This window comes from Protopterus annectens, chromosome 10.part0 (assembly GCF_019279795.1).
Source record: "Protopterus annectens isolate FY-2018-M chromosome 10.part0, PAN1.0, whole genome shotgun sequence".
NCBI lineage: Eukaryota > Metazoa > Chordata > Ceratodontiformes > Protopteridae > Protopterus > Protopterus annectens.
In genome coordinates this window covers 66,089,534-66,103,299 of record NC_056744.1, presented here as the reverse complement: position 1 = coordinate 66,103,299, position 13,766 = coordinate 66,089,534, and the positions used below count along the sequence as shown (strand labels likewise).

Sequence of the window (13,766 nt, the reverse complement as noted above, 5' to 3'; positions counted from 1 at the left end):
ACTAACCTGGAGGTGCGGATATCCTTGATAAATATGGAAACTCCCCCTCCTTTTGTGGTTCGGTCTGGGTTTTGGGGCCGAAAAGCATGATATGAGGTATAACCTGGTAGTGCTGGGGTGCTCTCTGGAGCCTTGAACCAGGTTTCTGTCACTGCACAGATATCGATGTTCTCCATACTGAGTTTCTTGTTCCTTGTGCTGTCTATGGAGGTGGGTTTGACTTTTGAGCCTTGCCTAAAAAAGGCACTATGGGGGTGGCAAGAGCCTTTGCCAATATCCGAAAGCCCAGGGGTGACAGGTGCAAGCCGTCCCTAGTGAAGCAACGTGGCTTGTCGAGCATGTCATCCCAGGCTGACAGACACTGGATCCTCTTTGAATGACACCAAAATTTTAGCCAATTGTTAAAATCGATCATTTTGTCTTTATACTGTGGCATCATTCTAGGTGAGGGTAAGATGCTGCTCAAGGTCAGGGTCATACCGGCCTGGGCTACATGATCAGAGAGCTCCTCTATGTCTCTTTTCATGTAGTCGAGGGAGGTACGTCTCAGGTCATTCATGCCAGCATGTACAATGACTGAGTCATATTTGTATTTGCTTTGGAGTGACCTGAGTGCTTGCGTTCTGTGGCGGATCCTAGCGCCCGACAGGCAGCTCACTGTGATCTTCTCTTTATTCAGCCTGGTGAGTGGGACGTCAGTGTGTCTGACAATAGAGTCACCTATTACAAGAGTATCAGGTGTGTTATTCAGTCTTAAGGGCTGTGACTGCTTGGCACACTGACTTTGTGTGCTATGTTTTGTACGTGTTTTGTTTTGGGGTAGCGTTTGCTTGGATGTCTGCTTTGGAGGTCTCTGTTGCTTAGGTAGATTTTTATTTAGAGCCTCCGAGTATGTTTTTGTGTTTTTATGTGTTTGGTTCGCTGTTGTGGTGGGACTATGTGATACTGGAATTGTGTTGTGTGAGGTTACCTTCTCCTCCTGACTGGTTACACCAGTTTTGAGATGAGAGAGCTCAGCCTCCAGTTTGGCAATATGGTTGCATCTCTCACATATATTCAAACCTGTTTGGAGGAGCAGAGGGTTGTCCGTGTACATGAGACAGTTGTAACATTGCCTCAAAATTCCCAGATTCACCAGCTGGACTGGAGAGGAAACCATTGACTGACCTTTGGACATGCTAGAGTAATATAGGGAACTGAATTAAAATGGACCAATAGCGGACAAGGTAATCGTAGAGAGTATAAGAGTAAGTAGTGCTTATGGTTTATTAGTGCTAACTTGTAAAATTACTTATTTGGACCACTGAGGGGCCTTAGAATTTGTTACATTATATATTAATAATGTGGTTTTATTGCATAACTTTTCATTCTCTTTTTATTCTCTACACAGGAAACAATTTGAATGTTGGGAAGATCACTTTGGGAAGAATCTTACTGGATGGTTCATGTTATATATATATATATATATATATATATATATATATATATATATATATATATGTGTGTGTGTGTGTATGTGTGTGTGTGTGTGTGTGTGTGTGTCACTTCACAGTTGTTACTACTTTCATTCCCACTGAGGAAAGCCTGTTGGCTGAAACCAGTCTGGGATGTTTATTATACCTTAATAAAGTACTTATGTATTTAATTTATTAGTCTCATTTGATGCTTTTCACTGTATTTGGTGCTGGTGATTTTTGTCTATTAGTATAAGTAAGTGTCTGAATAAGGTGGTGGGTTAGTATAAGTAAGTATCTGAATAAGGTGGTGGGTCAGTATAAGTAAGTGTCTGAATAAGTGGTGGGTTAGTATAAGTAAGTGTCTGAATAAGGTGGGTTAGTATAAGTAAGTGTCTGAATAAGGTGGGTTAGTATAAGTAAGTGTCTGAATAAGGTGGTGGGTCAGTATAAGTAAGTGTCTGAATAAGGTGGGTTAGTATAAGTAAGTGTCTGAATAAGGTGGGTTAGTATAAGTAAGTGTCTGAATAAGGTGGTGGGTCAGTATAAGTAAGTGTCTGAATAAGGTGGGTTAGTATACATAAGTGTCTGAATAAGGTGGTGGGTTAGTATAAGTAAGTGTCTGAATAAGTGGTGGGTTAGTCTAAGTAAGTGTCTGAATAAGGTGGGTTAGTATAAGTAAGTGTCTGAATAAGGTGGTGGGTCAGTATAAGTAAGTGTCTGAATAAGGTGGGTTAGTATACATAAGTGTCTGAATAAGGTGGTGGGTTAGTATAAGTAAGTGTCTGAATAAGTGGTGGGTTAGTCTAAGTAAGTGCCTGAATAAGGTGGGTTAGTATAAGTAAGTGTCTGAATAAGGTGGTGGGTTAGTAGAAGTAAGTGTCTGAACAAAGTGGTGGGTCAGTATAAGTAAGTGTCTGAATAAGTGGTGGGTTAGTATAAGTAAGTGTCTGAATAAGGTGGGTTAGCATAAGTAAGTGTCTGAATAAGGTGGTGGGTTAGTAGAAGTAATTGTCTGAATAAGTTGGTGGGCTACTATAAGTAAGTGTCTGAATAAGGTGGTGGGTCAGTATAAGTAAGTGTCTGAATAAGGTGGTGGGTCAGTATACGTGTCTGAATAAGGTGGTGGGTCAGTATAAGTAAGTGTCTGAATAAGGTGGTGGGTCAGTATAAGTACATGTGTGAATAAAGTTGGTCACCATAAGTAATGTAATGTAATGTGCCCAGGAAATCAATCATCACTAAGTTGCTTTGCTGTGTAAATGCAGGACAAGTTTAGAAAGGAAGTGCATTTAGCCTGGGTTTACTCATCAGTTAGAGGCAGCACCCATGGATATTACAGTAAGTAAAAAGTGTAGGCTTGATGTGAACGTGAGAGATTATATTTCAGAGTTCTTATGGTAGAATACGCTACACAGCTAAAGCCAGTAATTGCAAAAAATGGTCCCCTATACTGAGGTTGAAACTAGGCTTGTGTATGATGAAGACATCATCTTGCTGGGAGCTTAGTGAATGAGCAGTACAGAAGGTGACACATTTTCTTGCTAAGGGTAGGGGGGATGTAGTTCTCCTGTAGCAATATGTGGATAAAGGCACTGTAAAGTGAAGTTGGTCTGTTAATGTTAATAAGTGCTTCCAGTTATCTTGGCTTCCTGCTGAAATGTCAGCACTCATAAGCCTGAGTGCAGACACACTGAAAAAAAGCCCCACAAATGAAGTAGAAGAACAAATAGCAAACATCTCTCTTCTCCTTTAAACCTGTTTTTGCAGGGGTGGGGGTATTGCCCACAGAGCACCCTCAATATTGGAGGGAGGGGGAGCAAGTGCTCCATACCCCCTATAGTTGAATATACCAACTCTCCTATCACCACACCTCAGAGAAAAGGGAATGTATTTCATTTTTTTAACCATTCAGTCTCCATATTACAGGACTCGCTCAAGCGTGTTCCAAAATTTTAAATGGTTACTGGTTATATTTTGTGATATACCTGAATCTCTACAAACTGTTTCTGCCCTCTGCAGATGGTTAACACTAATTTAGGAACTGACTGCAATTTAGAATAAAGCATATCCCACTTTAAGAATTAGAAAATGTATACCATTTGTCATGCAGGCCGCAAGCAATCTGTTTTGTTTTACGTACAAGTTTTGCCTGAATTAGTGCTTTAGCTTTGATCCATTCAATATGATATTTGAAAGACAATATTGAGACTAGTCAGACTCAAGATAACTGAAAAGTCAGAGAAATGAGAGTGCACATACTTAGGTGACAAAGCAGATATTATGGTCAGTCAAGAGCAGTGGTGTGGCTTTTACCAGCCTTTGGTGGGTGCTAAAAACATAGGGCAAGATTCCTAGACATGGAGTATTCTATGCATGTCTATTTTACGGGGCAAGTTCTAGAGAAGGTTTCTATATACATTGTACAATCACTGTGCACAGCTCAGTTATTTCACTCTGCACCAAGTTCACATGCTATGTGCAAACCTGAGAACACAGTTATGAACACCTGTTGAATATTCATTTTACAAAATCTCATGTTTCTAAAAACACTTGGAAAGAAACACAAAACAAAACCTCTTATTTATATTCTACTCATTTGTGTCAGTACTGTTCACATCACCTCCTGCCACAGAAGCCAAAAAAAAAAAAAAAAAAATAGAAGCATCAGCTGTGGTGGCAGAGCTGTTTAAAAATGAACATTTCTTACATTTTGATGTCATTTTGACAGTGGACATACAGTGAGCTTTCTGGTCAGGCAAGCAACTGGCTAATACTGTTGAAGTGGAAGTATTCAGAGCACTTAGACCTTTCCATATTATCTTTAAACTTTTTTTTTTGAGAAAAAAAGAAGATTCCTTGATTTTAAAGTTCCAGTTTTGACCCCATATGGCTTAACCCTGACTTGGACTGGAAGGTTTTAATATTTACTTGTTTACTGTAGTTCTGCTGGTTCATTAACTGCTCTGTTTTGTTTGACTATATTTGTTTCATTTGTGTGTGTGTGTGTGTGTGTGTGTGTGTGTGTGTGTGTGTGTCTGTGTGTCTGTGTGTGTGTGTGTGTGTGTGTGTGTGTGTGTGTGTGTGTGTGTGTGTGTGTGTGTGTGTGTGTGTGTGTGTGTGTGTGTGTGTGTGTGTGTGTGTGTGTCTGTGTGTCTGTGTGTCTGTGTGTCTGTGTGTCTGTGTGTGTGTGTGTGTGTGTGTGTGTGTGTGTGTGTGTGTGTGTGTGTGTGTGTGTGTGTGTGTGTGTGTGTGTGTGTGTCTGTATATGTGTGTGTGTGTGTGTGTGTGTGTGTGTGTGTGTGTGTGTGTGTGTGTGTGTGTCTATGTGTGTGTGTGTGTGTCTATGTGTGTGTGTGTGTGTGTGTGTGTGTGTGTGTGTGTGTGTGTGTGTGTGTGTGTGTGTGTGTGTGTGTCTGTGTGTGTGTGTGTGTGTGTGTGTGTGTGTGTGTGTGTGTGTGTGTGTGTGTGTGTGTGTGTGTGTGTGTGTGTGTGTCTGTGTGTGTGTGTGTTTCTACCTCTCAGTGTTCTTTTATTGTTCCTGGTTGTTTAATTCTCTTTTCTTAATTGATTTTGTACCTTCTGTATAAACTACACTATATCTCTGATCATCTGGATCCTTTAAAGGTCCTCAACTGAGGCACTAGGAAATTTGTAAAAGATCTTCACCTACTGCTTTTTCACTTTTAATTAAATACTGAATTTTGACTGATACAGTCTGCAGTATTTATCTCAAACCCTGATGTAATCTTGAAGTAATAAAGTATCAAAACTGGAAGCAATGAAAATATGCAAGCCTGCCAAGGAAGGAGATTTTATTAAATGAAGACAGAATCTGATTATATTGTGGATAAAATAAATGTTAGTAGAGAATAATGGAAGCTCACTCCACCCTACTTTTAGCTGTTTTTAATACCAAAAGAGAACATAAACTTTTAGGGAAAACAATGCCTTTTGGCTGGCATCTAGAAAAAAATAGGTCTCAGATCCATAAAGAATTCTGAATGCATTACATTCTGAAGCTATGTTACAGAATTACAGTGCCACAAGTCTGGAAGTTTTCAGTCATTTTATCCTAAAATTTTAAATTAATTTTTATGGGCTGTCTATGAGTATTCAAATGTAATAATTTGAAAATCTCAGACAGAGGAACTGATAAACCAACATCATAATGTTCTGAAATGAAATGTAACCATTCTGAATCATCTTGATGTTAAGCTGAAGTTTAAAAAAAAAACTCTCTGAACACCTAAAATGGATGTGGGGGGAGGGGTCTTTTTAACACAACACCCCTGAAGACACAATGCAATCTAAGTTAAAACTTGGAGTTTTTAGTTTGCAGTGTAAACCTGCTAGCTGTGAACTCCTCCATTTTGCTGTATTAGGATCCTGTTATTAACAGTACTACTTGCTATTTTAATGGTGTTACTTCATGAATACAGAAAGAAATATGTTCATCTGTGGTGCTGAAGGTACTTTACCAAATCAGAGGAGAAAATAAGCAAAATATAATGCATTGTTTCTGGTTGTATGAAATGACAGTTACCAGACTCATGAATTTGATAAAAAAAAGGACAATGTGTATTTTATGGGAGAAAAACTGTGCAAAATATCTACATTACAAAACTGTAATTATCTAATAGTTGCATCATAACTCTTGACAGGTTTCTATAGTTTCACACTAAAACATCAACACAGTGTTTCACTGTTGGCAGTGCAAGAAAACAGGTGTTAGGCATTAACTCGTGACACAGAAGATGATTTTGTAAAGTGAGAACCAAATCCTCTGGTGGGGGTTAAATGCAGTTTTGCCCATTCCTGACAATGTAGTTAATGAAGAGCCCTTAAGAAATTACCAGACTATGTTAAGAAATAACATAGCTCCAAGAAGAGCTAAACCCAAACATAAAACTACTGTTCAATCTCAGCCTTATTACAGGATATGTGCCCAAAGAGTGGCGTACAGCAACAGTGGTCCCTCTCCATAAAGGTGGTGCCTCAACGGATCCTGGAAACTATCGCCCCATAAGTCTGACTAGCTTGGTCTGCAAAGCTATGGAAAGGATCATCATGGACCTCATAAATAAAGATATTGGGGACCTACAGACACTGGATCCTACCCAGTTTGGCTTTGTTAAGGGCAGATCCTGCCTCTTAAACCTGGTTGATTTCTTTGAAACAGTCACCAAGGCCATTGACGAGGGGAAGGTGGCCCACACAGCCTACCTGGACCTCGCAAAAGCCTTCGATACAATACCCCACTCGGGCATTATAAATAAGCTCACCAGCTTAAATATAAACCCCTATGTCACTAGATGGATTGCAAACTGGCTCAAGGACAGAACCCACATGGTTAGAATTGCTGGAGCCATGTCAGGCTCCAAACCAGTTACAAGTGGTGTCCCACAAGGCTCAGTCCTGGGACCTCTCTTGTTCGGTATATATTTCTCGGAGGTACAGGCCAACACGGAAGAACTGTGGCTGACCAAGTTCGCAGATGACTGCAAACTGGGAGCCATAATCGACTCTCCAGCCGACACAAGCATCCTCCAAAAGGGCCTCATAGAAACAGACAACTGGTGCCAGAGCCATGGCCTCAAGCTAAATGCCAAAAAGTGTATAGTCATCCCCTTTGGCAAAAACAAAGTGCCCACAAATTACCACATAGGTGGTAATCCATTAAGTACAGAAGAAGTAATTAGGGACCTGGGGACCCAAGTTGATAGCAATTTCTCATTTGACAACCACATGGCCAAAGTGGTTAGAAAAACATTTTATATAGCCCACCTAATCATGAAGGGATTCACATCTAGATCAGGGGAGGTCATCGTGCCTCTTTACTCATCTCTCATCAGGCCCATAACTGAGTACAATGCCCCTTTTGGGATGTACCTTACCAGACACCTGCAGCAACTGGAAAGACCCCAAAAGTACCTAACCAAGAGGATCAAAGTGCTCAAACAGATGCCATATGCTGCCCGGTTAAAGAAACTCCAGCTCTACTCAGTGGCATACCGCCTGTTCAGAGGCTATCTGTGCCTGACGTATAAAGCCATGTCCAACCCAGAATTAATGGACATGCTGCACCTCAGAAAATCCAAATCCCATTGAGCTACACGCTCGAGAGACTTGAACCTCAGCACTGAAATAAATAGGACATGCTGGAGGGACAGATTCATAACCCAGAGGCTCCCTTCACTCTGGAATAAAATCCCAGTCCAGCTTAGGCAGAGTCCCTCATTGACTCTCTTCAAGAGGAATCTTGATGAGTGGATGGGAGATCGTAGGTTTACCCCGGTTATCACTTCTGTGTCACTGTTAGACAGAGGTACAGTATACTAACCTCGAAAAAGGGCATAGCAAAATAAATTTAAAATGGGTGGCGAAAGCCAAACACATTCTGGCTAGGCTTATAAATGCCCTAGGGCAGATAGCCTAGTATGAACCTATGAACCTAAATAACCAGCCTATGTCTTAATTTTTTTCCTTAAACTAAAAAGAGTTGAAGCTATTTTGCAAAATTAAGAAAAGCAACTTCATTTTGTGAGCCTTCAGTGCCTTCACAATGAGTTTTCATAAATAAGCTGAATATCTGCTTGAATCTGGGCAGAACTGCAAATTACAGTCCAGTGGTTCAAAACCGGGAGCCTGTGGATACATTGCTGGTAATATGAAGCCAAAATTTAAGAAAACGTTATACAGCCATTAAATTAAATAAATTATCAGATGCTAACATCAAAGATTCATTAAGCTCAAATATGTTTAACTCAAGTAACTAACAAAGATCAAAAAAGCAATGTCACAAACATGTAGTCAATATTAAAGCATCTTCAGCTTGCAGTACTTAAAACATATGCACCACACCCTTTTAAATCCAGCAACAATGATCAGTTAATAGAGTTGATCTAATTAAGCTTTCTTATAAACACCCAAGGGTAGAGATATCTAATGTGTTAGTTGTAATGCCGTCATATTCTAGTATAATCCATTTCCTACATGATGGCATTTACTGGGAATTGTATTTCAGTAATCAAAGTTTCATTGCTTTATAAGGGTGAAGGACATGAGCAATCATAAATGTTTTACTTCAAAATTGACACAGTATGACAGACCTATGACACAGAGGTTGGGATTTGTGGTTAGATTTTTGACCATGTGGCTCCAAATTTCATGAGCAAGGGGGCTTTATATTCTTGCAATTATGAATTCGGGTCACCGTTTTGGTAAGAATGACCTTCACCGTGACCTCTGTGATACACAGAGGAATCACCGACAATTCCAAGGATGCCATTCTTCTACTGCATATCTCACTTTGTTTCGAAAGTCATAGAGTATAATTCTTCCATTTAAAATCTATTCATTGAATGACTATAGAGAGTTCTAAGGTTCTTCACTAAGAGGAGAGATGGGCTTGTTAAGGAGGCTTTATGCATTACTTTCCAGACCATAACATGTCTCTCCTCTTTGAAACTCTGCAGCCCCAATGATTGGAGGACCACTATAAGTTGAAAAGTGATTAATCTTATAAATAGGTACCAGCATAATGAAACAATGAAGCCACAGTACAAGCGTGGACCGAGGACACAAACTTTATTAGACACTGAATAACACATTTCAAATACTCTACATTAACGTACCAAGTTTGTGTTTTCATTTAGAAACACTTCTTCAGATATGGGCTGATGTAGGCTCTGGCATTTTTACAATCTTCCAATCTCCTATAGCAACCAGAGTTAATAAGAACTTCATTTAGCCATCACATTCTGTTGTTTGATGAAAAAGCTCCACTGTAAACAGAGCCTTCCAAACTTGGTACATTAATGTGGAGTATTTGAAACGTGTTATCCAGTGTCTAATGAAATTCGTGTCCTCAGTCCTCGCTTGTACTGTGGCTTCATTGTTTCATCGTGCTGGTACCTGTTTTAGGTTTAAAGGTTTATTTTGGTACCTTGTTCCTTGTTTTTTGGATTATAATCTTATAAATACCCATTAGTGCTAACAGAAAAAATGACATATTTATCACTCAATGACTACCTTAAGACAACACCATCCCTTAAAAGGAACACTGATGGATACATGCATACATGTAAGTTATAGCCATTGTACTTTTAGAAGGTCAGTAGGTTGCAGGCTTGTAACTTAAGCTGTGAACTCATAACTGTAGTAGATGGTGATATATGATACTGTCTCTTACAAATTCTTATCAAAAACAACATCATGTCTCTGCTTTAATTTACAAAGAAATACTTACTTTGGTAGGTGGAAAATTCTGTGAATCTTGTAGAATGGGTATATAGTAAAACTGAAGATTCAGCTTCAGTGTTAGACAGGGCCTCCGTGTCTCCCTCTTCCTATAGTAAGAAAATATAATTAAAATATCTCTCATACTCACTAATGCATTGAATTGCAATGGGAAAAATATGTGTACATTAATTATGCATATTAATCATGGCCTTATTTTTACTCAGTACTTTTCAAAGAAATGTAAGTGCTGAATTTAATATGTACATTATACTGTTCCATATACATCAGAGTACTGTTCAGAATTAAGGTTAAATCCTGAAGCACAGTGAAAGGCCTACCTGATCCTTGCACAATGGAATCAACAAACCACTATCATACAGACGTCATATCTGCATCACGACAAAGTTTATGTTAAATTTTTTCTAATGGGATATTCTACCGTCTTTACTTTCCTTATCATCATCTGTAAAGAAAGATAAACTGGCAACATCATTATAAATCTTATGAAGGTTGTCAATTATTGGGCCCAGATATGCTATTATGTCCTGTAATGATCACTCTCATTGTTACTCCTACAAGACTGATTCATTAAATAGTACTAAAAACAATTACTCAGTGGCTGTTTTCAAGGGAATGCCTCCCCACCACCACTTGTACAAGAGCTTTTCACCTCTGAAAACACAACCTTTGTGCAAGTACTTCAGAGTTGCCACAGTTTGGAGGAAAAGGCATTTAGCATCCATTTTACAAACTGGTATAAATGAGGTTCAGTCATATAAATGCAGCTCAGAAGCTGCTGTACTCTCCCCACACTTGTTGAGTTTCAAAATACTGAGTATTTTGGTTGCTAACAGTCATCAGCAGTTTTATTCCTTTTTCTTTTAGGTTAATTTTCAGTCAGAAATCAGGGAACTACCCCCACAATAAACTGAAGTACTTATACTCCCAGTGGAGGATATGCCCAGAAGTTATTTGATCAAATAAATAAAACTTCCTGGGCCAGACTATTAACAAACACACTAGAGGACACAATATTCTTGACCTGGTTGTTAAATGTGGCCTCTTCTTGCACTATACCCCTGCAATCTTCTACATCTGTAAAGATGGATTATAAAGCAGTGAATTTTACCTTCAAAATTTCGAACACCCCCCCCCCTCCAAACAAACATCTTGGAATTCAAGGATTTCAAACATCGTAATCTCACCAAAGGCTAAAGATTCAACATTAATTTATAGCAGTATCAGTCCAAAGGTTGCCACAGCAGGTAGCTTTACAAAGGAGTTATACACCCACTTAGATAAATGTGTAAAACTGGCAGTCCCAATGAGATCTAAATGTAATGGGAAATTTGAAAACAAACCATCCTGGTGATCCACCAACATAAATAAACTTTGCAATAAAAGAAAAAAAAAATGTCTTAAAGTATATAGCAAATCAAAAGAACCTTATATCAATGATAATATCAGAAACGTAACAACAAACTCATTTTAGGTTACCATCTGAAGCTAATGACAGTTCAAAGACTTCTTTAAATTTTTTAAGTGCCTCCTGACTGCTCCTTTTCGTTCTATGACCCACTCATTCCCATGTGGCAACAGCTGGCCCATTCATTTCTGGACTCCCAGATATAGCTGCACAGCCAATTCTTTATGTGGTCCAAGTGAAAGCCTATCAGCACATTTGCTCCTCACTGAGGTGATACATGAGTGTAGCGTTGGGCCGTAATTTTAGTGGAATTGTTTCCCACTCTATATAGTGGCTGGTGGCCATTCTAAGTGCCAATGTACTATGGCGACTTCCTGTTGGTGGACCTTTGCAGACCCCCAGACCGTCCCGTTGCTTGTGAGGTACATACCACTCATATTCAGTTCCTGCTGTACCTCATCCTGTTAGAAATGGGCTTACAGGACCGCCTGCATTCACTGCCCCCCCCGTCCTCCTCTTTGTTCTTTTGTCTCTCTGAACTTACATCTATATCCTCCTCTTCTTCTACTCCTCCTTGCACTTGTCACCATACTTTCACTCTCCCTCAATTACATCATCTCTCAAATTTTTCTCACAAATATCTCTCCCACTTCAAGTTCCTATCATGTACTCTTCTATCTTACTTACCATCAGATTCCTCTTTTGTATATATAGTGTACATCTTTATATACTACATATAGCTACCTACAGTGGAGCTCCTGAAGCAATGTGTTATAACCATGGACATTCCAATCTGTTGTTTGTTCTTGTTATTTTTCACTGAGTACACAATACTGTAACTGTAGGAGGATTATTGTTCTACCAGAATTAAAATACAATAATATAGAAATAACATAGACAATGTAACAACTCTTGTCAGAGTTCTTAGCCATGTATATTTTGTTGAAGTACAACCTTTGCAATATTTCATCCACTATAGCATCTTTACAAATCTAAATAAACGTAAGGTATGATGTTTGTTTTATTTAGGTTCACATTGGAATATCAGTTTCTTCAAAATTTTCAGACATTTGCTATTCTTGCTTGACATGATTAAAAAAAACAGCACACAAAATTCAGTACACTACAGTACAGTAACAAAAAAATGGAGAATTTAACCAACATACCTTAGCAAGTAGTAGGCCTTTGCTAGTTTTCCTAATATTCTGTCGTCACCAAGAACTATGACTCTTGCAGTGTATAACCTTTGTTCTTGAAAGTCAAGTAAGTGAGAGCTACCAGAGCGTCTCTGCAATCTCCCAGAATTCTTTGCAACAGTATTCACATTAACAGTCTGCAGAATTGAGCCAGTTTCATTGACAGGTGATTTCATTTTAATTCCACCTCTTCGTTGTAGCCGCAATTCTCCTTTGTCAGAACTGGGGTTAGTAGAAGGTTCTTCAACTACTGGAGGCAGTTCAGATGAAGGCAAGTCCCTTTCAATTCCACTGTCATTTGACATAACTGAAAACCTAGTCTGCTCACCAAGGCTTATGTCCATAATGACATCAGACAGTTCAAAATTTTCTAGTACTTGACTTACAGAATATGGCTCACTACGTGACCTGGGTTTGCAGAAATGTGCAAGCTCACGCCCTATAAACAATTAGTAAAAAAGATGATTTGGCTGTAAGTTTATTCTAATTGCATTATTATTTTTTTGCATTCACTAAAGTTCATTTAATAATATTGAAACATAAATATCTTTTACAACACAACCCAGGTTCAAGAATGAGTCTGACTCCTTGACTTCAAAGTGAAGAAAAAAAGAGCTACAGAGTCAATGGCTACTTTGCCAGTAAGATATACATTAGTATCCCCAGGTGCATGTTGAAGGGTAATCCAGGTGTGTTGTACTCGATGAATGGTCTGATGAGAATCATGTACAGAGGAACAATGATCTCCTTGGACCTGGGGTGTCATGCCATTACTAATAAATTGTGCAGCATAAAATGATTTTCTTTTCGTTTGATATATATATATATATATATATATATATATATATATATATATATATATATATATATATGAGTGTGTGTGTGTGTGTGTGTGTGTGTGAGATGGTAATAAGACTGTGTATGGTTAAAGTTGGTACCTGTTTGGGTAACACAATTTGGGAGAATAAACAGAAGGCTGACTGGTGTGCGAGACTGCTACTACATTAACAAGATATTTCCTGAGTATTGTGCAATCTCAGATTTAGAATAATCATTTAATGAGGGGGGTGTGGGAGGTACAACTTAATATGGGGGATAGAGCGTAGATTTGCCCCTTCAAAAAACAATGTTTTTATGATTTATTTTTGTTGTTTTAGCTTTGCATGTGCAAATGATATTACTCATAGTATGCACTGTTCTGTTTCTTTTTGCCCATTTGAACTTACAAGATTTAAGCATTTGGGCTTGATTTTGTATGTTTCAAGTATTTCTATTTTTGAGGTTCTCAGAATCATACATATATTCTTTTTTCGAGATTCTTGGGTAGAACCCTATATATATATATATATATATATATATATATACATATATATATATATATATATATATATACATATATATATATATATATATATATATATATATATATAAATATATATGTTTATA

At 38.4% G+C, this 13,766-nt stretch overlaps 1 protein-coding gene across 1 annotated transcript in view; it reads right to left on the bottom strand.

Annotated features, from left to right (window-relative positions):
* Positions 1–13,766, bottom strand: part of PIK3R6 (phosphoinositide-3-kinase regulatory subunit 6) — a 738,015-nt gene that overhangs the window by 153,901 nt on the left and 570,348 nt on the right. Inside the window, exons 11-12 of the mRNA XM_044085023.1 lie at positions 12,291–12,759; positions 9,706–9,805 (exon numbers count right to left, since the gene is read on the bottom strand). Of these exons, the coding sequence (XP_043940958.1) occupies positions 9,706–9,805; positions 12,291–12,759 (569 nt within the window). The remainder of the gene's footprint in view (positions 1–9,705; positions 9,806–12,290; positions 12,760–13,766) is intronic.